Genomic DNA, 25,025 nt, shown 5'->3' on the forward strand with positions numbered 1-25,025 from the left:
CTCCCGGGCCTGGCCAGTCCGTGTGCTCATTCCCCCTCAGCGCAGCAATTCATGCAGGGATGAGCCAGTGACCCAAATCAATCTAGAGACTCAGTCCCAGGACTTCTGCTGGAACACTTCCTGCTGGGCTGCAGCGCTGGAAGGAATGGAAACCTAGAGCCCCTGAGGGGAGTGAGGCTGCCTGGGAGGACATCCCGAGAGCAGAACCATGGGCCAAAGACACACAGACGGCAGGTCCTGACGACACCACAGAGACACCCGTGTCCAGCTGCTCCATTCCTGGACTCCGTGTCACATGAGCCAATAAGTCCCCCACCCCACCCTCCCCTTTATTTTTTCCTTAAGCCAGTTTGTCTTGGCTCTCTTTGCCCCCAGGGGAGTGCTGGCTAATGTAAGATGTTTTCTAATTTCATCTTATCTTAATAAAAATGAAAAGCACCAGGGAACATAATGTTAACTGCTTTCCCCGGAGTAAGAGTAAACAATTACATCACATTCCAAGCGCACTGCAACTTTTTCCCCAAGACTTACCATTTTTATAAATCCATTAATCAAATATGCCAGCATTCTTTTCTCATCCTCAAGAGTGAGTGCACTAAAATCAATAATTGTACATAATTAACATCGAGGTAATAAATGCAAGTTTCTAAAGGATACAGAAGAAGCAAACAATTTAACAGGTAAGAACATTGTGCATTTTTTAGATTTAAAAAACTCCCAACAGGCTGTGTTTCTTTTGGTGAAAATATATAATCTAAATGAACATAATTTAAGTGTGTGTTTCTCATCTGTCTCAAAGACGGTGTTTCCAAGAAAAGTTCACTTTCTTTCCCTTGGAATTTGGACAGCAAGGTCCAACTTCAAACTTTATATTTCAGAGGAGTTTAGTTCAACAGTTTGTCGTAAAAAATTTCAAACATGGAGCAAAGTCAAAAGACATTTACAGCAAACATCCATACATCCAGCACCCAGATCCCACAATTATCCTTTTACAGTATCTGCTCTATCACATAACTATCCCCTTCCCTCTCCATCCATCAATCCAGCTCACTCTGGGGAGGCATCTTAAAGTACATTACAGATGGCAACTACCTCTATTTAATAGCAATATTAATACTAATATAAATAAGAAAATGCCACGTCCTTAGTTTTCATTACACACGTGAAGGCCTCTTAACAGTTCCCCAAGTTTATTTTTAAAGAAAACTTAAGAGCCTACAGCAAACAGGAGCCAAGTTTCTTGTGTACTGGTTCGTTCTAGGGGAAAGTACTGGCAAAGACTGCTTACCACCCGCTAACAAAGCAATGTCCCTTTCATTCTTTGAGATTCCCATTTCCCAGCCTCCTTTGTAGCTGGGTGTGACCATATGACAGTTCTGGCCAATGGGATGGAAGCACAAGTGGTGGTGAGCCTTCCAAGTTTCCTCCCAGAAAGAAAACTACTGTCCATCAATGCCCATGGGCTATACATGCCCATGGTGGAGGTAAGCCAGCTGCCCCCAGGAAGACAAGGACAACATCCCCGAGGGATAGCAGAGCAACGAGACAGCAGGGACCTGGCTGGTGCTCTAAAGCAGACCTACCTACCCCAACCTTCTGGTCTCACACCTTTAGCAAGAGAGAAATAAACCTGCCATGTTACTGAAGCTAAAACCCAGGATCCTACCAATAAGAGTGCCTTTCTGGATGTGTTTTGTGCCTTTATTTCTATTTTTGCTCAATTAAAAAGTTCATTGGTTCCATTTATTATGAAAAGTCTTGATATTTTTACTTTTATAACTCTTCCTGAGGTTGCAAACACAAAGCCATGAAAACAAAGATTCCAAAATTCAGAAGAAAAAAAAAGAAATACAATTCATCTTGTTGATGGTTAAGTTCCAAAACCATTTTCTCAATTCTTAGAACATTTTCCACTGAATCAAGCTGCTGTGCTTTAAAAATTCTTTGGGGACTAAAATTTAAGCCACAAATAAGCAGGAACTGCTTCAAACACAACCAAGTGGAAACACGTAAGGAAAAAAACAACTAGAAAGCAAAGGAGTCATAATTTGGCCTTTGACCCAAAAGGTGAGGCCAATGGATGGACAGGACTGGGCCTCAAGTCTGCCAAACAACTAGAGCCCTTCATGTAAGGAATATATGCCATTTCATTTGAATTTCAAATAGCTGGCTAATAATGAGAGAAATCTGAAGCTTAGGTTACTGGATGAGTGAACTCATTACTCCCCTATCTGCTGCTCTCAAATCTCCAGGAGACATGGAGTTTGAGTTCACTTGGATGAAACCAGTCTTTTTCTCTCAACAGAAATCCCTGTGTAAAAACATCTGCCATCTCATGTTTGCAGGAAGGTTACCCTCACTCTCTCTTCTTCTGGGCTGGAATGTCCTCATTAGCAAGAATTTTAATAGACACCACAAAATGATATTATTCACAGTGGCAGCTTAAAGCAGTAATTCCCCAATGTACTATTTACATGGTATTAAGACCCAATCCATGTTATGTTTCAGCCTTTAGCGTGGCTTACTTCACAGAGTCATGCATGGTCTTGCAAACGTGCAAAAGGGCGTTCAGAATGACGGGGTCCTTTGTGGGCTCCTGCTGATGCCTACAAGACATTTAAAGACAATGGTAAAAGCGATGTCCACCCACAGCAATGAAAATATGGATGAGTTTCTCATCTGCACATATCTGAGAAACAGCAAATTACCCAGCTGGCACTGAACATGTAATGGGCAATATTCTGTTTTTCTCTTAACTCTTCTTTCAATAACAAGTTTGCTTTTCTACACATATTCTAACTTCTCCTAAAATTATGGTAAATCCTACAAAACTGCTGCAATTCCTAAGCCAGGCAAAGGGCAAACCTGTTTGTTTTTTTACTACATTTCTTGAACCCTCTAAAGCAGTCTACAACCTGTCTATAACTGTGTTGAGTGCCAGGCAAAATTATTAATTTGGCTTTTCAAATAATATAGAAGGACAAGGTCTTATAACAAGTCCTTATGTGGGGAAAATAGGTATATTTGTTCCAAGCATATGGAATTAATCTTTTAGGAAGACAACATAAGGAAAGCTTAAAACATACATTATTCAAGCAACATCTAACTCTGTTTTCCAAACTGAGGTTCTTTAGGTACCATCTTAATACATTTTATTTTGCCATATCTATATATTAATCTTTAGAGCAACTTTAACTTTTTAAATTTAACCTTGTCCTAACAGAATACATGAAAACACCAATTAAACTAATTATATTATCTAATATACCTTAAATTAAATATACAGTCTTTATGTATTTTTTTAAGTTTATTTATTTTGAGAGAGAAAGGGAGAGAGGGAGAGGGAGAGGGAGAGGGAGAGGGAGAGGGAGAGGGAGAGAATGAGCAGGGGACGGGGCAGAGAGAGGGAGAGAGCGAGAAAATCCCAAGCAGTCAGTGTGGCGCCTGATGAGGGGCTCAAACTCACGAACTCCGAGATTATGACCTGAGTTCAAGTCAAGAGTCGGATGCTTAACCAAAACTGAGCCACCCAGGTACCCCTAAATTTACAACTTTTAAAATCAAAACCAAAATCTCTCCTCCATGTGCCACCTAAAATAATTTTATGTTCCACCAGCAATATGGCAGTTTGGGGAAACACAGATTTAGTCAACAAAAGGAAATCAACTAAATAGGAAAATTGATCACAAATCTAAACATTGAAGATGGAAAGCTCTCTAGTCCTGAGACCTTGACGAGTATGACTTTATTTTTATCTTTTAAAATGTTACTCCGTAAGGAGTTCATTAACAGAATGCTCCTTCCAAAATGCATATCAGAGTACAACATAGGTGATGGCCGGACTCCAGCTAATACTTATTACTCTGTCTTCTTAAGCACTAATTACAAACTTCTATCATGACTGTTCCTTTTATGTGGTTGTCCCTTCAATGTTATTTTGGATGTTAAATACATCCATATCATTAGGCTTCAAAAGTACACAAACCAATTTCTTATCAACAGGTTTCACAAGGTCATCGGGAATCCCAGCTCCCGGTTATGCCGTGTTACACTTACTTGATAAAAACTTCCATGATGCATTTGCAAACCTCCACCCGGACACTCTCTTTTTGGAACATGTCCAGAAATGGCAAAAATTTTTCCTAAAAATAAAAAAAAGCACTCTACATGCAATTTACGCAAGTTACTGGAAGGAATTTGCAGGTCACATTTTCCTCGAAGGTCAAAGCAGAGAAAGAGTTGTTCATCTCTCTAAGGCAGCTCAGAAGAGGACTCCCCTAAAAGCAGGGAGAGGGCCCAGTACTATTAAAACCACTTACATGTTCCCAGGGGTCAGGGCTGGGACAGTTAACATTTTGGGAACCATCTGGCAATCTTTAGAGGACCATGGACTTTTCCAGAAAACACAAGATGGGCTTCAGTCTTTTTTACAATTGTACTGACCAGAGAAAGAAGAGTCAGCTATTCAGAGTGACCTCCACATCCCGACTGTGCATTTACTAACTGTGCAACCTCACTCACATTACCCCACCTCCTCCAGCATCCGTTTTCCCATCTGTAAAGTGGGAATCCTAAGTGCTCCTACTTCCAGCAGCGCTGTGAAAACGGTATGAGACAATGCATGCCAAGGTCCAGCACGGTGCTTGAAGAATATGGCAAATGTCCAAAAAATAACAAGTTCTATTTTTAATTAAAACACACACACACTCCTGTGAGTGCACATGAATGGAGCCAGAAGAGGGGGGAGTGGAAGGGAAGTGGATCCCCTAGGTTTGTACTCGCCCAGGGCACCAGAGCCAACTTGAAGGGGCATCATAGGATATTTGAAAGTTTGAAGGAAACAGAAAAATCTCAATTCTGTCAGACACTGAGACAACTATTATTTCAACACCACTTCATAGTTTCGATGTGAGACTGCACGTGTGACATAAGGTCACCTATGAAAATCAATGTGGAGGAGGAGAGGAGGAAGAGGATGTCCAGTCTGACTCCAATGTTTGAGAGGCTGTGTGGTGCTCAAGACAGGCACACATCCCGTTAGTGAGTCATGAAAGAAATACAGATGATATTTTTCTTTCAGTCTGTGTACTAATTTTTCAGACGCTGATTAGGTTGTTATGCCATAAATACTGAGGTTGTTTAGACCTAACTACTTTATATAAGGAACCATTAAGTATTTCTTTTGGCCCGGGACACCAAGCGAACCTCTGACTCAGAAACAGATTTCCAAAGGTAATTAAGGCACGTTACTTACCACTGAGAAGAGAACGGAGAAATCATGGAAGTGGGCGATCACTTTCTTAATTATCGACTGAAGCTGCAAAATCACACAGAAAACACATTTTATTTAATAGAACTTGGGTATTTTTAGTTTTCTTTTTAATTTTTAAGTGTTTATTTATTTGTGAGAGAGAGAGAGAGAGAGACAGAGTGCAAGTAGGGGAAAGGCAGAGAGAGAGGGAGACACAGAATCCGAAGCAGATTCCAGGCTCTGAGCTGTCAGCACACAGCCCAACGTGGGGGCTCGAACTCACGAACCGTGAGATCATGACCTGACCCAAAGTCAGACGCTTAACCGACTGAGCCACCCAGGCACCCCAGAACTTAGATATTTTTAAAAGGCAACCTTCTTTCATTATTTGAAATTACAAGCACAGGGGCGCCTGGGTGGCGCAGTCGGTTGAGCGTCCGACTTCAGCCAGGTCACGATCTCGCGGTCCGTGAGTTTGAGCCCCGCGTGGGGCTCTGGGCTGATGGCTCAGAGCCTGGAGCCTGTTTCCGATTCTGTGTCTCCCTCTCTCTCTGCCCCTCCCCCGTTCATGCTCTGTCTCTCTCTGTCGCAAAAATAAATAAACGTTGAAAAAAAAAATTTAAAAAAAAAAAAAAAAGAAATTACAAGCACAATAAGGGAAACCTGGATCACTCAGGAAAGGGGAATTATTAGGGTGGGTTAGGCCCTGTATTAGTCTGCAGTCTTGCGGAAGCCACTGCTCAGACTCATCATCGTCTTCTGTAAGATGGAGAGCAAAGCAGTGTCTTGCTCACCGTGAGGATTAATGGGACAGCTCACGTAAGAGCCTTAGAGCAGTGTCGTGTGTATCCTCGGGAAGCTCTCCATTCGACACAGCTATGAACATGCAAGGGATGGGCAAACTTCTTCTTCAAAGGGCCACAGAGTCATCACAACGGCTCAGCTCAGCTATGGAAGCTCAAACGCAGCCCCAGAGAACATGTGAACGAGTGGGTGTGGCTGGTTCCAATAAAACTTTATTCACAAAAACAACTGATGGGCTACATGTGGCCGATGGGTCAGTTTACAGACCCCTGTTCTAGCCCATCATGACCTTGTATTTACTGACTACTTCTGTGGAGAGGCAATGAACTGAGTTTGCCGGTGGAGTCAAAGGCCATGTCACTCACTACCCCGGGATGGTGCACAGTCCGTAAGGTCGGATCCAAATACCCAGGTACCGATGTCCACCAGCCCTCACCCTGAGATGTACCCAGTCCTGCTGACAGGGAGAACCACAGAGGTGCTTTTTCTAAGGAAAATATAAATCCTTGCCCCCGGCTACTGTCAAGAAGAGAGAATTCACTGACAAGTACTTGTGTTTATACTCAAAACACCGCTGTTTAAATCATTTCTTTAAATCACTTAAGACAAGGGGCTCACAACTCATATGGGCGGCTGTCCCGAATGCAGGCTGATCCTTGGGGTACCTTTTACACGTTGCTTCTAGATATGACAGAGTTGTACGGTGTAATTATTCCTCTCTCTTAGGAATGGACTATAGTACAATTACTGTGTTAAAGTCTTCAATTAAATGGGTCCCTAGGATCAAAGTCTTACCAAATGCTCCTCAACAAAAATTCTAATGCAACTCAGTCTTCATCTGCGCCCAAGATCCTGATGACCCATAAGGGATACGAACTTTGCCCTCACATGCTTTATTCACTCAACGATGCTTACCAAGAGCCTGTTGTGTGCAACTATATATTGTTTTCATCACACCTAGAAAAATGTCAGGTAGTCAGTGCCTACTCAGTAAATTCTAATGATGAACTATTTTAATCTGCAAATGGTGAAAACATTCTTACCAAAATGTTAGAGAGAATTCTAAACTTCGCACAAGAACATGTAATTAATTTTCTTGTATTAAGTTAAGCTAGAAATTGATCACAGGCAATAAATGCCAGAACATCACATTATTAAATACAAAATCAATTATTAATTAGGTCAAAAGTTACTTTAAATGAAGCTTCACTGGACTCTGTATTGGAGGGGGGAAAATACCTGATATCAAGGACTTTATTGAGTCCGCTGACAAAACTACAGTATGGACTGTGGAGTAGCCAATAGGAAAATGTAAGTGTCAAATTCCCTGAAGTCGATTCCCAAACTGTGGTTACACGGAGAATGTCCTTCTTCTTAGGAAACACTCACTGAATTCTTCAGAGGCAAAGTCACATGATGTATGCAACATACCCTCAAAGGAGTCAGAAAAAATGTAAACACATATTGATGTGCGTGCATGTGTACACAAGATACTGATAAAGCAAACACGGAAAATGTTCACAGCTGGTGAATCTTAGTAAAGAGTAATGGGAGTTCTCTGAGCTATTCTTCCAATTTTCCAAGAAGCTGGACCTTATTTCCAAATAAAAAGTTAGTTTAACTGGAAAACACAGGCCCTTTATTTACTGGTGCCAAGCAAATGTGCCAGAGGATCCCATATGACATCTCACCTAATCCTCACAACCATTCTGAGTGTAGGACTCTTATTCCCATTTTATAGGTGAGGAAACTGAGGCACAAGGTTAAGTAACTGAGTAAAGTGAGCATGGCGCGGATACGGCGGAGCTAGGATTCGAACAAAAGATTATCTGACTTTACAGCCTGACCCATGCAACATGCCTATTTGATTCAACAGAATAAAATTTCTAACAGTGTGGAAATGAGAGAAGCAAATCCGTTACCTGAGGGTAGGAGTCTTCAAATGCACGATCTGGAGTCATGTGCTTGATGACATCAGCCAAAACGGTATTCACCTCTCGTTTCTAAGAGGGGAAAATAAACCTGTGTTAGACACTGAAAGGCAGTCGCTGTTTTTCTGGTGGCAAGGACAAATAACTTCAGAATATATCACATGCCTTCCAGGAAATAGTTTCAAATATTCTGCAGGAAATAGTATAAGGGGAGAAATTCCACCTGTATCACAGCCCTGAAGGGAACTACGTCTGCACCAGGTCAGGACTAAAACGTTGTTCTCAAAGGTTTTGGGGTGTTACAGCTTTCCCTGGATGCTGGTAAAATCAGCGTGCCACTTTCTGCCTGCCTGTCCAGGCTGTTCCCCAGGCACTGGCAGGAGCACCGAGGCATTGTGGGAAGTGCACAGAGTCAGCCCCTCCGAGCTGAGCGACCTTGATGCTCACTTCACTCTTGTCATCTCTATCAGGGGTCTGCCAACCACAGCCCAAATTCAGGCCTGTGCCGATTTTTGTACAGCCCACGAACTGAAAGTGATTTTTACATTCAAACAAAAGAATATTTCATGACCCAAATTATGAGACTCAAATTTCAGTGTGCATAAAGTTTATTGGAACACGGCTGTGCTCACTCTTATTGTCTGTGGCTGCTTTCACATACAATGACAGAGTTGGATACTTGTGACACAGATTGTATGAGCTACAAAGCATCAAATATTTACTATCTGCCTCTCCACAGAAAAGGTACACTGACCCGTGGAACAGTGAAGCCTCCTGGCAAGGTCTCTATGAGGCTGCACAGCTCACAGGTAAAGTGCTTGGTATTTGTTACTTAAGGTATTTGTATCACACATATCTGTCATCTAAAGAGCTGCCGTTATATTTATTCTCTCACTTAATGCTCATTCATCTCCTTGGCATGAACGGGATTATCCCCATTTCACAGATGAGGAAGTGGAGGCTCAGACAAGTTAAGTGATTTAGCTTAGTGGTGATTCTGAAACTGGGATTAGAAATATGCCAGGGCAGCTGGAACATCTTATAACAGAAAGTGAGAAGGGCATCAAAGACTATGGAGAGCATGTCAGAAGGACTCGGGAGCCACTTGATGACACACCCACTGGGCAAAGGGGACAAATGAGCATCAGCAAGAATAATGTAACTCAAGTATATTTAAATCCATGAAAGATACCAACAACTACTCACTGGTCACCTTTGAGGATGCTGAGGAATCAAATCCTTATCCTACAACTAGCAGAGGAGAAAAAGCAGCATCAATCCTGCCTTTTTCTGTACAAACTTGCACTTCAGGGTAACCAAATACCTGATATGAGGAGGTCGTCTTTCTACAAGTATCCCAGCTAATAAACAAAGAAAAGCTGCTAATAATTCCAAGGATCACCAATTTGCAGCCCCTAAGAAACTATGAGATGCAACGAGCTTCGGCGGCTGCCCACGATACAGGGAGGCAACCAGCCACCATGAGCCTCCCAGGAGAAGTAGCAAATCAGCACCCACAGGGCCAAAAAAAATCAAATCTGAAGATGATTAAGTTTCTAGAACTAACTGCCCACTGACAGGAAGTAGACAGCAGAAGAACACAGTGGACACCACCACAAGACACAACTAGCCAGACCAGATGGGGAAACTCTACGGGACAAAAGACCCAAATTCTTCCACAAATAAATCACAGACGGAGGATAAAAGGGGAAGGGAAGGAGGAGGGGAAAAGAGAGAGAATTTGTAATTTAAAAGAACTCTTAGGAGTCTACTGCCATGTATGGGTCTTATTTTAATCCTGACTGAACAATTAAAAAAAATACAAGACAACTGGGGAAATCTGAACGTTGAATGATTTTAATTTTTTATTAATTACTAATTTTTTTTGTTGGGATAAGATTAAGGGAATCCTATATTTAACACACATGTGCTGAAAACTGACAGATGAAAACACAATATTTGAGATTTTCTTCAGGACAATCCAGGGGTAAGGATATAAATGAAACAAGATTTGTCACGAGTTGGTCATTTCTGGGTGAGGATTATAAGGGAAATCATATGTTTGAAATTTCCAAAATAAGGATAAAACAAAAATTGGACAAAATAAACAAAATCAACAGACCAGCCTTATATAATGTTTAAAACGAGGCCAAAACCAATTTATCAAGTTAGAGGGCAGGATGGTGGCCCCCAAAGGCTGGGGGCTAGGAGCAGAGTCCAGGGAGCTTGGGGGCTTATGCCTTACTTCTTGATATGGACCATGATCACGCGGATATACTTTCCTTAGGTAGCAAATTCACAATACATGCATTTTTCGGCATGAATGCCTGAATTCAGTTTTTAACAGCGGATGAAAATAAGCATTTTGGCAATAGGATGTGAACCCAGTCCTGCCTGCTTCTAAGGTCTGCTCTCTGACACACACAGTATTTCCCAGACTGAGGTTCTGGTCTGGGCACAGGGAAAGAAGTCCCTCTGCTTAGAAAAAAATTACACGTAAGTCAAATATGTTTGAGAAATGCTACTTCCTGGACCCCCAGGAAGAATCCCAATGCACTTTAGAATGTAAGCATCTAAGGGATCCTATGGGGGAAAAACTGCTTCCCTTGGTAATGGAGCATTTCCCCAATTTGCACGTGAGCATGACACTTTTGTGACAGTACGCCTATCAACCCTCCACCACACTATAGTATAAAAGGATGCCATTTTTATAAATTAAGGACGATTACCACTGTAAAATGCCTAAATGCCTATTCTAGCCTTATTTATTATTATAAACACGAATAAAAACATAATTCTTCCAAGGGCGCTTGGGTGGCTCCACTGGTTAAGCATCAGACCTCAGCTCAGGTTATGATCTCACAGTTGGTGAGTTTGAGCCCCACATCAGGCTCTGTGCTGACAGCTCAGAGCATGGAGCCTGCTTCGGACTCTGTGTCTCCCTCTGTCTCTGCCCCTCCCCCTGCTCACACTCTGTCTCTCTCAAAAACAAACCAACATTAAAAGATATCAAAAAAACAAAAAAACCCATAATTCTTCCCAAAACGATCCCACAGCCGCACATACCGTGAAATGCTTGCAGGTGTACTCCACCCATACCTCAGCACAGTTAACGTAGTCCTACAGAGAAAAAGTAAAGATGTGTCTACAACAGGAACACCATGGCTAACCCTAGAGTGAAAGCTCATCACATGCAGATCCCTTCAAGGGTTCTGATCATCATTAGAGATGACAAGTGATAGGAATTCCAAGACTGGTTGGCTCATCTACAGAAAAGTCTAGCCCACTGATCTATCTTACCCTAAGAAGCAAAAGTTATATAGAAACACAGGAGTTGCTGGAAACTAACTAGACTTCCATTTCTGAATAACTACTTGGGCCATAATAGAAATCTGGGAAAAACTGAAGGGCAGCAGAGATCAAAGTCAGGAGTCCTGGCCACACCTCAACAGAGACACTGACCGTGGATCTGGTTGAAGAGCTTTGCTTAAATGTGATTTTTGCAGGTTCTGAGAAAAAAAAAACAGACATCCTGCCTTTAAAACATAAACTCTGGGGCGCCTGGGTGGCTCAGTCGGTTAAGCGTCCGACTTCAGCTCAGGTCACGATCTCGCGGTCCATGAGTTCGAGCCCCGCGTCGGGCTCTGGGCTGATGGCTCAGAGCCTGGAGCCTGCTTCACATTCTGTGTCTCCCTCTCTCTCTGCCCCTCCCCCATTCATTCTCTGTCTCTCTTTGTCTCAAAAATAAATAAATGTTAAAAAAAAATTAAAAACAAAACAAAACATAAACTCTTTTTCTGATAGAGAGGTGATGTACAGGTCGTAAAAAGGTTAAGAAAGCACTGAAGATTTTAGGTAGGAAATTCTGTGTTAGATTCAAGTGGGGGTGGGGGACCCATGGAGAGACACTGGGATGGTCATGGAAATGGCAGTTAACAGCTAAATAGAGCTGCCTTCCCTGGAAAACACTCATGTGAAAAAAAAAAAAAATGCTGGAGGAAAAATACAGTCTGCAAGTGTATCTCTTCTGCTCTGACACTTTAAGGAGAAGAAAAAAAAGAGAAAATGGGAGGGAAGAAAACACTTATGTCATTCACACAAGAAAAGCCAGCTGAGAAGGTGAACTTAATGAGGCCATGTGAAGTTATAGACTGAAGGAAACCATTAACATGGGCTTCTGATGTAAGCGTGCTTTGAAGCACTCAGGGACAGACCCCACAGGCCCAGAGACTTTGGACTTCTGCATCCTAAAGAAGCTTTTTAGTTAGCCACTCGGGTTAAACAGAATTTCAACAGCTGAAGTTTAGTGAGGGTTTTGTTCAACTTAACATAGGTATGTGATTTTGTAAACAAGCTTCTAATTTTTCTAAGTTAGATCAGTATTCTCAACCACTACTGTAAATGCGGTGACTGGCAAGGAGGTTATAACTGAACTCTAATATTTCCTTCTTGGTAAATGACTGTCAAATGCTACACACCCACATTCAATTATTTGCTGTGTTTCAGTCTACATGTTTGTGTCCAAAACGCATATGCTGAGAATCGTAGCCCCGCAATGTGACAGCATTAGGCGTGGGGCCTTTGGGAGGTGACGAGGTCATGAGGGTTGAAGCCTGATGAATAGGATTAATGTCCTGATAAAAGGGACCCCAGAACACCCTCTCCCCTTCACTCCCTCTCCACCTAGGGAGGAGGAGAAGCTGGCAATCGGCAATCCGGAAGAGGGCCTTCACCGGAATCCGACCACGGTGTCCCCCCGATTCCAGACTTGTAGACTCCAGAAGGGCAAGAAATCAATTTCTGTTGTTTGCAAGCCACCTGGTCTGTGGTGCCATTAAAGCAGCCAAGCTGAGATATGCTGCTGGCAGGAGAGGAATGGTTTGAAGGGTGGTGAAGTCTGCCCAGCTGGTCCTTCAGCCGAAGACAGGCAGGGCCATTTACCCAGTGGCGGCCACGTAACTTGCTGATGTGTCGCCCACGAGGACGGTGAGACGTGAAACCCAAACTCTACAAGACTGTGGCCATCGCTGCATACTGTTCCAGCACCTAACAGCAGTGAACCCATCTTTCCACAACTCCGTCCAAGGGGCAACAATTAGAATTCCCTTTTGCTAATTATACGTTGGCTGCTGAGCTTCCATTTAAGAATATCCTAATCAGTTGATATTTTCAAATCCAAATACTATAGACAGCTGCATTTGGATGCTGTTTGCTAAGTCAGAGCAGAGGTCTTTCAAAGCTTCAAATATTTTTTCTCACTTTACACTTTTACTACATCTTGAAGCCTAAAGAATTAGACATCATTAGGATAGAAAAAGCAAAGAAATATATCTTTAGAGTTATCAATTCTCCACTATAGGTTAACGAAAATAATTTAAAATAGTATCATTTCTTGGGGCACCTGTGTGGCTCAGTCGGTTAAGGGTCTGACTTTGGCTCAGGTCATGATCTCATGGTTCATCGGTTCAAGCCCCATGTCAGGCTCTGTGATGACAGCTCAGAGCCTGGAACCTGCTTCAGATTCTGTGTCTCCCTCTCTCTCTGCCCCCTCCCCTCCACCCCCTCAGCTCACGGTCTGTCTCTCTCCAAGTAAATAAACATTAAAAAAAATTTTTTTTAAATAGTATTATTTCTTAAAATAAAAACCCAGACGTAGGATTAGTGAAAATATCTTTTTTTTTTTAAACCAAGAATTTACTGCCAGACTTGGACAAAAGGCAGTCTATCTGAGGTCTGAATGATCACCTACCTGTGGATTCTTCAATTTAGTGATAACTTTCCAAGCTTCATTGAGAATCTGGAGTCGATCACCCTCAGGAGGGTCAGCCAAGGCTAAGTTTAACCCCAGTGAGCGAAAAAGAAGATGCTTAAAAAAAAAAAAAAAAAAAAAAGAAAAGCAAACCATTGCAATACTGGAGATTTTAAATCAGAGCACCTTGAGGCTTAGAGAAAAAAAAGGCTGTAACCCTTAGCTCATCTCATGGCTAATCTTTCAACATCTTCCTGAAGTTCTACCGCAGCCCTACATGCAAGTTAGAGACACTCAAAACAAAGAGCTGGCTCTGTGCACTGCTCTGATTCATGAGACACAACATTCTTGTGGACAGAGCTTTTTATAAATCATGAGTGAAAATACATTTTTAAAAGATGGAAGCCCAAGCCTTTCCTAAATACTTCACAGCGAGCTAATTCAATAGACTTAGTTCAATAGACACTGGCAGCAACTTACATGTATCTAACAATCCCAATCACTAACTCACCTTCCAGCATGTTCTTCGGAAACAATGCCTGTTTTCTCTGTTGGCCCAAGAACCCCCACACAGGACCATCTCCCTCGAGAGCTGTCGGGTAAACAGTGCCTATCTGTTCTCCCACTGAGCATCTGGTCAAGAGCCTACCTTGGGAAAACCCGACTCATCACACTCTTTAATCATGCCAATGAAATCCATGGACCTCGTGGCGATGAACTCGGCCCGGAAAGCGGACATCACGGAATTCAACAGCAAGGCGCTGCAAGACCCAAGTGCCCCATATCAGAAGAACTTCCTCTTAATGAAAGGTGCTTTAATTTTAAGCACATATGTTGCTGGGAAGGATGAATGAAAGCTCTTTAAAGGTAAGGCTGTAAAAGAATTTTAAAAGGCTGGAGTAAAAAGGCAACCTCTAGAGACTAACACAGTGTGCTGTACTTATTTGGAACTCAATAAATGTTGAATCGGCTAGCTGGATTGACGGACAGCAAGCAATCACATCCATTTAAACAGATGCAAAATGAGCATGGTGCACTAATAAAACTAAACATCAAGTAATAATATTGATCCAAGCTGCAAATATATACCCCCATCTCTTACAAAAAGCACTGTTCTGGGACCTAGGGACATGTGACTTAGGGACATCTACCACAGAAGGGAAAAGAGAGGGGAAACCTCTTGTGCCTGGAAGACAGGAAGATGGAATTTATCTCAACCCTTCCACTTACCACAGCCCCATGGGGAAAGGACTATTATGAAACCCATTTTACAGATGAGGAGACTGAGGCAGAGAACTCAAGTAAGTGACCCAAGTTCACAAAGCTGAGAAAGAGTAGAGCCAGGCACAGGAAGGCGATCAGACTCCAGTTTCCTGACCTCTGTGCCATCCTGGCGCTCTGCTGACCCTCTTGCCCACGTGAGCATGCCAAGCTCAAAAACCAAACCAAAACAAAACACAACAAAAACAAATGACTTCCATTTCCAAACCATGCTTTATGAATTTAAAAATACTTACTTGTTTCCTAGTTTCTTGCATCTCTCCATCATCTCAGTTAGCAGGGCCTAATTAAAAATAATAATGAAAGCCATGAACTTGGAGAATCTGAAATGACATTTCTCACAAAGACATCTCCAAAGTAATACTCTAAAACAGATGTAGCCACATGCCCATTTCCAGAACTCTGAGTCTGGCGAAGATAGGGAGTCAGGGGCAGGGAGGAGTTCAACTGTATGGCACTAAACATCATGGGTAAGACCTCAGGCCCTGATGCCCTAGGGCATCAGGCACACTTGGGCTCAAATCCAGTCTCACCAACTACCAACAATGGGGCCTTGGACCAGTCACCTGACTTGGTGAAGCCTGGGTCTCCTCCCACTTTGCCAGAGGACCCAAGTGCTACCATCACACGTGCAAGATTACCCCAGGATGGTGAGGGGTCTCCTGAACCCTAGACACCAATGAGAATGGAAGTTTCTTGACTCCCCACCTCTCCTGTGATGCACCGTCCCCCTCCAGGTCCTTCCCATTTCACTGAGAATTTGCTAGCGCCCACTGTCCATGGTGAGATGCACTCCGCATTCATGATCCCCCCTCTCACAACCAGTCAGGAGGCAGGCTCTCTATTCTGCCACTGCACAGGTGAGAGACCGAGCCATGTAACAGTGAGTGGCCTGCTTGGACCAAGGTGACACACGGAGCTACTGCGGGCCAGGCATGACCCAGGCAGCCTGGCACCAAAGGCTAACCTCATCACTTTTCCTCCCAACGAATTTTGAGGCATATATTTCCTCCAAAAGGAAGTAAATGTTTTACTCACTGGAATACTGTTAATGGCTTTAGAGCTATCTTAAGACAATTACGTACTTCTAATCAAAGAGCTCTTGTTCTTTAAAAAAAAAAAAAAATCAATGGAAGAGGTATCCTTTAGGTCAGTGGTTTGGGTAAGGTTTTGAATGGCACAGACAAGGTCAACAGTAGAACTAAGGAGAAAGAGTGCTCACCAGGCTCCCAGCTAAGCACCACTGCTGCCTTTTCTTGTTTACGCTTCACAGTATCCTTGGGAGGCCCGCCTAAGTCATTCCCACTTCACAGAAGAGAAAGTCCCAGCTCAGATACTTTAAGTCACTTCCTAGTAAGTGGTGGAAATGAGATTTGCAGGATTCTGGCCCCCAGTTTTCTTTAGTGCAACTGCACCCCTTCCAGATGTGTCCCTTTGTGTCCTAGTGTTGCCTGAATAATTAAGGTAAAAGCTGATGATGGAGATACTGGCTGTACCCCAGAACCCTGATTTCATTCAGGTTTCTGTCTCTGCACCACAAATATCAGGCTGGGTGCTGTTATGGACTGAATTAGGTCCCCTCCAAATTCTTATGTTGAAGCCTTAAAGCCCAACGTGGTTGCATTTAGAGGTAGGGCTTTTAAAGACGTAATAATGAGAAATAAGGTCCAAAGTGTGGGGCCCTAATCCAATAGGACTGGTGTCTCTTTAAGAGGAAGAGACACCAGGAACACACACGCACAGAGAAACAACCATGTGAGGACACAGTGAGAAGGCAGTGCAAGCCTCATGAAAAACCAACACTGCCAGCACTTTGATCTTGGACTTCTAGCCTCCAGGACTGTGAGAAAATAAATTTTCCACACATTAACAAAATTTTTTTTTTTTCAACGTTTATTTATTTTTGGGACAGAGAGAGACAGAGCATGAACGGGGGAGGGGCAGAGAGAGAGGGAGACACAGAATCGGAAACAGGCTCCAGGCTCTGAGCCATCAGCCCAGAGCCTGACGCGGGGCTCGAACTCATGGACCGCGAGATCGTGACCTGGCTGAAGTCGGACGCCCAACCGACTGCGCCACCCAGGCGCCCCAACAAAATTTTTTTTTAATGTTTATTTATTTGAGAGAGAGAGAGAGAGAGAGACTGCGAGCAACACAGAGGCAGAAAGAGAGGGAGACACAGAATCTGAAGCAGGCTCTGGGTTCTGAGCTGTCAGCACAGAGCCCAAAGCGGGGCTCAAACCCACCAACCAGACATCATGACCTGAGCCAAAGCTGTATGCTCAACCAACTGAGCCACCCAGGTGCCCCGAGAAAATATTTTTTTTGTTTAAGCCATCCAGTCTGTTAGGGCAACGTACTATGGTCTGAATGACCACCCAACTCCCAAGGCGAGGATATTAAGAGGTGATCAGGTCATGAGGGTGGAGCTCTTACAAATGGGATTAATTCCCTTATAAAAGTGGCCCAAGAAAGCTCCCTTGTGCCACATGAAGGCATAGCAAAGGCAGCCATCTATGAACCAGGAAGCAGACCTTCACCAGACACCAAATCTGTTGGTATCTTGATCTTGCACTTCCCAGCTTTAGAACCGTGGGAAATACCTGTTACTTATCAGTCACTCAGTTGTGGTATTTTGTTATAACAGTCAGAAGGGATTAAAACGTAGCCTGAGCAAATTAACACAGATCCAAACCTATCACAGTGGTCTCATTCCCTTTGCTAATGGGGGATTTATACAACTGACGCATGAGAAAAGGTTTCCTTGTTCTTAAACAGGAACCCAAGGAACTGAAGGCTCCTCATCTTTCTGCCTCTGGATGCTGCCATGTCTGGATGTGATGACTGTAATGGCTGCAGCCACTTTGCTATCTGAGGATGATGGACAGAACCTGCCTCGCCCACGGCCTTTACCTGTTGTGTCAGAGAACACACTGAATTATTTTTGTAGGGCCAGTTAGGTGTTTGTTTCTTATAGTCAGAAGCATCTTAGCTGATGATAAAGTTGCCAATGTCACAAGTGGCTTCCCTAACCCTCTCGTGGGATATTTATGCTTGAAAAGTCATTCTTGGAGACCAATATCAAAGTGGTTTCTGGAAAAGATTGAGAAAGAGAGATTCTACAGGATTATCAGACTGATACTGCCCAACACACACAAATGATCACACATTCAATACCTACTTATGGAGAAACTTTAAGACACTAAGTAGTATTCTAGGCACTGGGGACAAGGCAGTGAGGAAATCAGAAAACCATGCCCTCATGTGGCTTATTCTCTTACACACCCATGTGCACGCACGCGAGCTCTTGGCCCACTACCTTTGACAAGATGAATTAGGGCAAATGCCAACACATGGACAAAACATCCTGGCCATTAAGACAAGTGCGTCAAAAGTTCTCTTTTTCACAGGATACAAATGCATTACAAATGTATCCAAAAATGTAACTTAAAAATTTTTAAAAGCTCTGTGATAATATAGGAATATAGAAAATGCCCACAAGTGCCCACGGAGCCAAATGATATAGATCTCAGGCAGGTCGGTTAGAGGTTATACATTTCTTCTGAGAAGTGACAGGATTGATTATCTTTGGCAAGAACAAGAGGAACAATAGCTCAAACCAGACTGAGATCGAAACAAGCCTATTGGCTGGGATAAACCATGAAAATGTGCAGCTCAGCATATTAGCTTGTACACACACATCAGAACTTAGAGGACACAGGAGACTCAGAAGGCCCCTACATTTATTTGTATATTCGTTTTTTCATAAAAACTATAAAAATTGGGGCCACCTGGGTGGCTCAGTCGGTTAAACATCCAACTCTGGATTTCGGCTCAGGTCATGATCTCACAGTCGTGAGATTCAGCCCCGGGGTCGGGCTCCACACTGAGAGTACGGAGTCTGCTTGGGATTCTCTCTCCCTGTCTCTTTATGCTCCTTCCCTGCTCCCACTCTCTCTCTCCAAATAAACTTAAAAAAACACAAAAAACACTATAATAAGAAATGATTATGGAAAAAAAAGTTTAAACCATACCACCTTATAGTAAGTAAAATGTGAATGCTTTCCTTCCTAACTCCTGCTTCCTAGGAAATCACCAGTGTTAACAGTGTGGTGTTTATCTTTCTAGACCTTTGTCTATACCCTGTGAATATATAGCTTTTTTTTGTAAAAGCCCAGCTTGGGATTTTTTGTTTTATAAAAACGAATAATCTTGTACACACTGGGGTCACAAGTTGCTTTTTTTACTCAAGAATCCAGCATGGGCCTCCCTCTTCCCATGTCAGTACACACATCTACCTTATTCTTAACGGCTGAGGAATCCCTACCACACATAGAACATTATTGTTCTGATTGTTGCTGATACACTTTAAAAGTTTTTTTATTTTGAACCAATTACAGACTCATAAGAAATTTTAAGAATAACAGAGGTCCTGGGTAACTGTCCCCCAGCTCTCCGCAATGGTGACATCTTACTTAACTACAATTGCATTATCAAAGCCAGGAAATTGACGTTGGTAGAATACCATTAACTAGACTATTCTACCAGGTTTTCTGTTCACGCTTTATTGCGGGGAAAGGGGAGATCTTTGTGACAATTCATTAATATATATGAGTTTATATAACCACCATCTTATTTAACTATTGGATTTTTAATGTCATCTCCAGATGAGGGTTATTTACCTACTTCAAAAGTACGGGAAACGCAAAAGAAGTTGGACCAATACCGTGTTTCTAAAAGCTTTCTAAATTGAGAGCAACTCTCATGCAGCTAAGAGTGCTCCCAGATTTGTATTTCTGCTTTTGCTACATAACCTTCCAATCAGTGTTTACAAGTACTGCTTCATTAAAAAATATATATAGATTGAATATATACGTATCCTATTTTCCTTATTTCTCTGAATGAAGCAAACATGTAATGGGCGGGCAAAATCATAAACTGATCTTATGTCCCTTCCCCCGCCAGTCCAAGTCTCAAAGAAAGTATTTCAAAGTGAATAAAAAGAAATCCTATACCCCACACATTACAAGGAGAAAATTTTAATTTCTCATATTATTTCTCTTTCACTGGCAATTTTTTCCTAATTCAAAAGAATGAAAGTGATACGCCTATACGCTTCGGCAGAAGTCAGCAATGGCCAAGGCTAGTGCTACCTGTGCACCGCCAGCCGCATCACGTGTTAGAGAATTTACAGGGCAACTCGTAGTATGCCCATTAGGTAACAGTCCCATGGGTCAGTTTGTTAGGGCCTTTAAATCCCTCCTCAGGTATAGCCATTAACAGCAGTTTCTAGAAAGAGTTCAGGAGTTGAGAGATCTCCTGGGTTCAGAGTTACCGATAAAATGGCTACATGGCTTTGACTGTTTCTAGTGGTGTGACCTTAGCAAGTTGTAAGCCTCGGGGGCCTCATCTGTATCACAGGGATAACAACAAAACCTAGCCTCGGGAAGCCGAGCATGAGGAAGGCAGACCAGGCAATGGAACTAACGCAGGGCCTGGCACCCAGAGAGCCTCAGGAAGAGGTGATTATGTGAAGGGCTCCAGGGCTTAGCATCTCTGACTCACTTCCCACCTCCACTCCTCACATCCAACAAATTCGACTCTGAACACCTCCTGACATGACTGAGGGTCACAGAACTTAACAACAGGTATTTGTTCTGATGTGAAGTGAGGGAAAAGCACCACAAAATTACGCACACGAAATCCTTACCTCTAAAACAAAAACACAGAGCAAGAACCGGAGCGGACAGAGAAACAGGAGTACGGAAACATATCAAAATGTTAACACGGCAGGATTTTAGGTGGCTCTTTTTCTCCTTTTCACCTGTCTTTTCCAAATTCTTTCCAGTATATGTGTTTTTATTAAGGTTTTCTGATTACAGAAATCTTCTCCTTCCCGTTCCGCGGCTTACCAACCCTTCTTCTTTCTCTCATCCACCTGGTCCGCACCTGCCAGTCTGAGGTTCGAGTGTTGCTTGTTTCCCATCGTCCTCCTGATGGAAGTTCTTCAAGCTCTGCCTGATCTCCACCACACCACGTTCGCCGACTCTGTAACCCGGTCCACATCCAGCCAGCCCAGTTTCTCCCTGTTCTCCAGTAATGCTGGTCTCCTTAATATGCCTCTTACCTGCCTCTACGTGTACAGTTCCTTCCCTGGGCCCTTCCTTTACTCCCTGAACCCGCCCCCTACTTGTTTCCTGACCCCCATCTGCCTCAGTGAGTCCCGCAGAGACCAAACATAAGGATGGCAGCCGCTTGCTTTGCCTGGTGTCCCTATCTCTTGGCCACGCACCGATGTGTATTATCACGGTCACTTATACACTGATGTGTATTATCACGGACAGCCCTTCAGGGAAGGTTCTAGCATTGGCCCCATTTTACAGCTCGTAAAACTGAGGCACAAAGAGATCAAGGAGCCCAAGGCAACACAGCCATAATCTGAACCCAGCACTGCCCGACTGCCTGTCCGGCCTCTAAAGATGCACTTTCCTCTTCATTCATCCAACATTTACAAACCGCACTGCACAGCTTAGCAAGGGACCACATGGATTCCCCGTCAGACAAGACCCACCACTCATGTCAGGGACCAGAACTTTCTCCTTCTACACCTCCCATACCACCTCTCTGACAAACGAAAAGCTACTGAAAATGATGAAAAGCTTACCAAGGGATTTGTTTTCACTGCCCAAAAACAGATCTTAAGAGATGGTTACTTTTTTCCATGCAGAATGTGCCTGAAATTGAGGGCATAAGTCCATTTTTTTACTTACTATAATATTATTTCAGTTGTATGGGGGGCAGGGATCCTGTCTTCAAACAACAAAAAAGTCTTTCTAAATAATGACTGATTTTTTTTTTTTTTTTTTTTTTTTTTTTTTTGGTTTTAAATGTCAATCTGAAATTTCATATGGTAGATATTCATGGCTGAAGCCATTTCTCCTGTCCCCTATCTTACTGCCTGCCCTGTGTATTTTCGGCCAAACTGACAACCCCCTGTTTGGGAGGCATGGCCTAATGTCCCAAATGACACATCCCAGCCACTCAGAGTTTTTAGGCATGAGACACCCATTTTCAACACCACCTTCCACAATGACATGGATTCTTCTGCATTTTGAAAATGATTAACATTTTTTTAACGTGATGCTGCAAGTCCCGTATTTAAGTGCCCGAAGAATCAGAGTTTATTATTATTCGGGTGACCTAATTTTTTTAATCACTTCTTCTGGCACAGTAATGATTTCCTAGAGTTTTACTCCCTGGGAAAGCTGTGTTCCCAGCTTCCGCCATCCTTTGAGATTACTGGTGCTTAAAATAAAAGGAAGAATGCCTTATGACATGTACCTTTTGTTTTAATCCGATTTGTCCTTTTTGTTAAAATAAGGAGGGAAAAAAAAACAGTGTTCCCATTTTCAAATTTTCAAACCCATCAAGCCTGCTCACAGGCTTTAGTCACTCAACTGAACAGGTGGGCGCCTCTCTTTCTAGTCAGGCTTGCGGTACCTCTTCCCAAGAGCCTGGGCCACCATGTGGCTGCTGAGACACCCGAAGATCAAAGAGATCGACCAGCAAATTTTCAATCTTCCATACATATTGATTTAAAATCAACTTAATGGGAAAAAAAGTCACCTGAAATTTAAGATGCACCTTTTTTTCTCCTCATACTTCAGGATTCAGGAAAATTGAAATGGAAGTAATGCATTATATTTGGTTGAAAAAGTTAGAAAACACAGATAGGCCAAGAAAAGGAAGTTAAGACAATACAAAATCTCACCTTCCGGTGCTATTTTGACATCCCCCCCTCCCCAGTTCTCTCATACAGATATAAAAATCATGTCCACAGTCCTGAAAACACAACAAACACTCCAGTGCTATGAGTGGGGGACTCCACCAAGCAACGCAAATCGATTGTCCTATTCAATTTGTGCAAAAAAACCCAAAAAACAGGAATTAACGCTTCCGTTTCAAAGATGAAAAAAAAAAGACTCAGAGCGGTTAGGTAGGGACAAGTGACTTGACTGTTCTGTCCCGATAGCTGGAAGCAATGGAGCTGAGATTAAGACCCAGGCACCCCGACTCCAGGGCCCAACGTGAACACCGGGCCATGCTACCACTTAGAATACACACAGCAAGGCACGTAGCCTCCTTGTTGAACACACCGGTTATTGCGAACACCCTTACATCATTATGTACAGATCTTCATCATGGTCTTCCATCGTTTTAAATAGGCCCTGCAACATCCCATTGAACCTACATGGATCCCCAAATCTAACCAATCCCTTGTGATGACAGCTTCCAATGCTGTGCCAGCAGGAACCCATTCACCTGGACGTACGTGTGCATGCCTGTGTCTTTACGCACTTGTCCAATTATTTCTACATGCTATTCTTTTTTTTAAGTTTACCGTTTGAGAGAGACAGAGACAGTATGAGTGGGGGAGGGGCAAAGGAGGGGTGGAGAGACAGAGAGAGAGAGACAGAAAGAGAGAGAGAGAGAGAGAGAGAGAATATCCCAAGCAGATTCCAAGTTCAGCACGGAGCCTAACGCAGGGCTTGAACCCAGAAAACCATGAGATCGTGACCTGAGCCGAAATCAAGAGTCAGAAGCTTAACCGACTGAGCCACACAAGCACCCCTTACATTTAATTTTACCGTTGTAAGAGCATTAACGTGACATCTACCTCTTAACACATTTTTTAAGTGTGTGATACAGTATCGTTAACTACAGGTACAGTGTTGTACAGATCTCTAGAGCTTATTCATCTTGCTTAATTGAAACTTTAAGCCCATTTTTAAAAAACTGATTATTTTGAGAGAGAGAGAGAGAGAAAGAGATAGAGTGCCAGCAGGGGAGGGGCAGAGAGAGAGGGAGAGAGAGAATCCCAAGCAGGCTCCATGCTCGAATCCACGAAACCGTGAAATCATGACTTCAGCCGAAACCAAGAGACCAAGCCACCACCCAGGCTCCCCTACATGATAACCTCCCCCTTTTTGTAATGTTTTTATTTATTTTTTTAGAGAGAAAAACAGAGCATGAGCAGGGGATGGGCAGAGAGAGAGGGAGACCTAGAATCTGAAGCAGGCTCCAGCTGAGCTGTCAGCACAGAGCCTGATGTGGGCTTGAACCCACAAACTGTGCGATCATGACCTGAGCCGAAGTGGGATGCTTATTAACTGAATGTGCCACCCAGGCACCCCCACTCTGCAATATTCTTTAAGAGGGATTGTTTAGTCAAAGTCATATTCTTTTATCTCTTTCTTTATGGCTGTCAAGGTATTTGCAGCTTCCAGGAAAAGGGAGGTATACTTGAATTTTGCTCTCCACTACGTATCCGTGTTTAGTAGCAAGACCCCTTCTTCCTTCTCCCCACAGACTAAATTCTGAACCATCTGCTGAAGTAGCTTCATCTACCACAGTTACCAGGCCAAGTAGAACTGGTGTTCTACTTCTCAGTCTCGGGTAAGAAAAAGAATATTTCTGCTAGTATTCTGATTGTACTTGAATTCCTAACGCTACTTCGATTAGACCAAAAAAAAGAAGGAACAGGAAAAAAATCTTATAAATGCAATTACCTGAGTTTCACTTTCCCTCTGTAAAACGGGGCAACTGTTACCCGTTCTACCAACTTCTTAGATTACTATAAACACGAAAGGGGGGCATGAAGTTTAGTGAAGAAGCAATGAAACCCACTGGCCCCGTAGCCACATTCTACGGGTTGGTGTCCAGTCACCATGACCTGAGGCACGTGACCTTTCAGAGGTATTTGGCCTCTGTGAGCCTCCCTCCCAGAGTTGTTAGATGAGACAACCAAGGAAAAGTGCTGAGCACAGAACCAGCCACCATGGTGAGCCCTACCCTTTGAGATGGCTGGCTAGCACTGGGGTTGCTGTGGCCATTATCAACGGGCCCTGTTTACATCCCCGAGCACCATGGTGTAGAGGTTGTGACAACACAATGGAAGGGAGGGGAGCCCCAGCATTCCTCCTGTGTGAACTTCACACTGAAGCCACCT

General features: G+C 43.1%; 1 protein-coding gene across 7 annotated transcripts in view; it reads right to left on the reverse strand.

The window, feature by feature from the left end:
* Positions 1-25,025, reverse strand: part of VPS35L (VPS35 endosomal protein sorting factor like) — a 101,613-nt gene that overhangs the window by 38,948 nt on the left and 37,640 nt on the right. For 6 of the 7 annotated variants that reach the window (XR_005785585.1, XM_040458912.1, XM_040458913.1 and 3 more), the window contains 9 exons: positions 15,253-15,299; positions 14,385-14,496; positions 13,736-13,852; positions 11,053-11,106; positions 7,978-8,058; positions 5,255-5,317; positions 4,057-4,142; positions 2,526-2,606; positions 532-595 (listed from right to left, as the gene is read on the reverse strand). Coding sequence is in view for 6 of the 7 variants with exons in the window: in XM_040458912.1 (XP_040314846.1) it covers positions 532-595; positions 2,526-2,606; positions 4,057-4,142; positions 5,255-5,317; positions 7,978-8,058; positions 11,053-11,106; positions 13,736-13,852; positions 14,385-14,496; positions 15,253-15,299 (705 nt within the window). In the remaining variant the exon portion in view is untranslated. The remainder of the gene's footprint in view (positions 1-531; positions 596-2,525; positions 2,607-4,056; positions 4,143-5,254; positions 5,318-7,977; positions 8,059-11,052; positions 11,107-13,735; positions 13,853-14,384; positions 14,497-15,252; positions 15,300-25,025) is intronic. The other variant, XM_040458914.1, reaches the window with a different exon arrangement.

Source organism: Herpailurus yagouaroundi, unplaced genomic scaffold (assembly GCF_014898765.1).
Source record: "Herpailurus yagouaroundi ecotype Mexico unplaced genomic scaffold, PumYag 222, whole genome shotgun sequence".
Classification (NCBI taxonomy): Eukaryota; Metazoa; Chordata; class Mammalia; order Carnivora; family Felidae; genus Herpailurus; species Herpailurus yagouaroundi.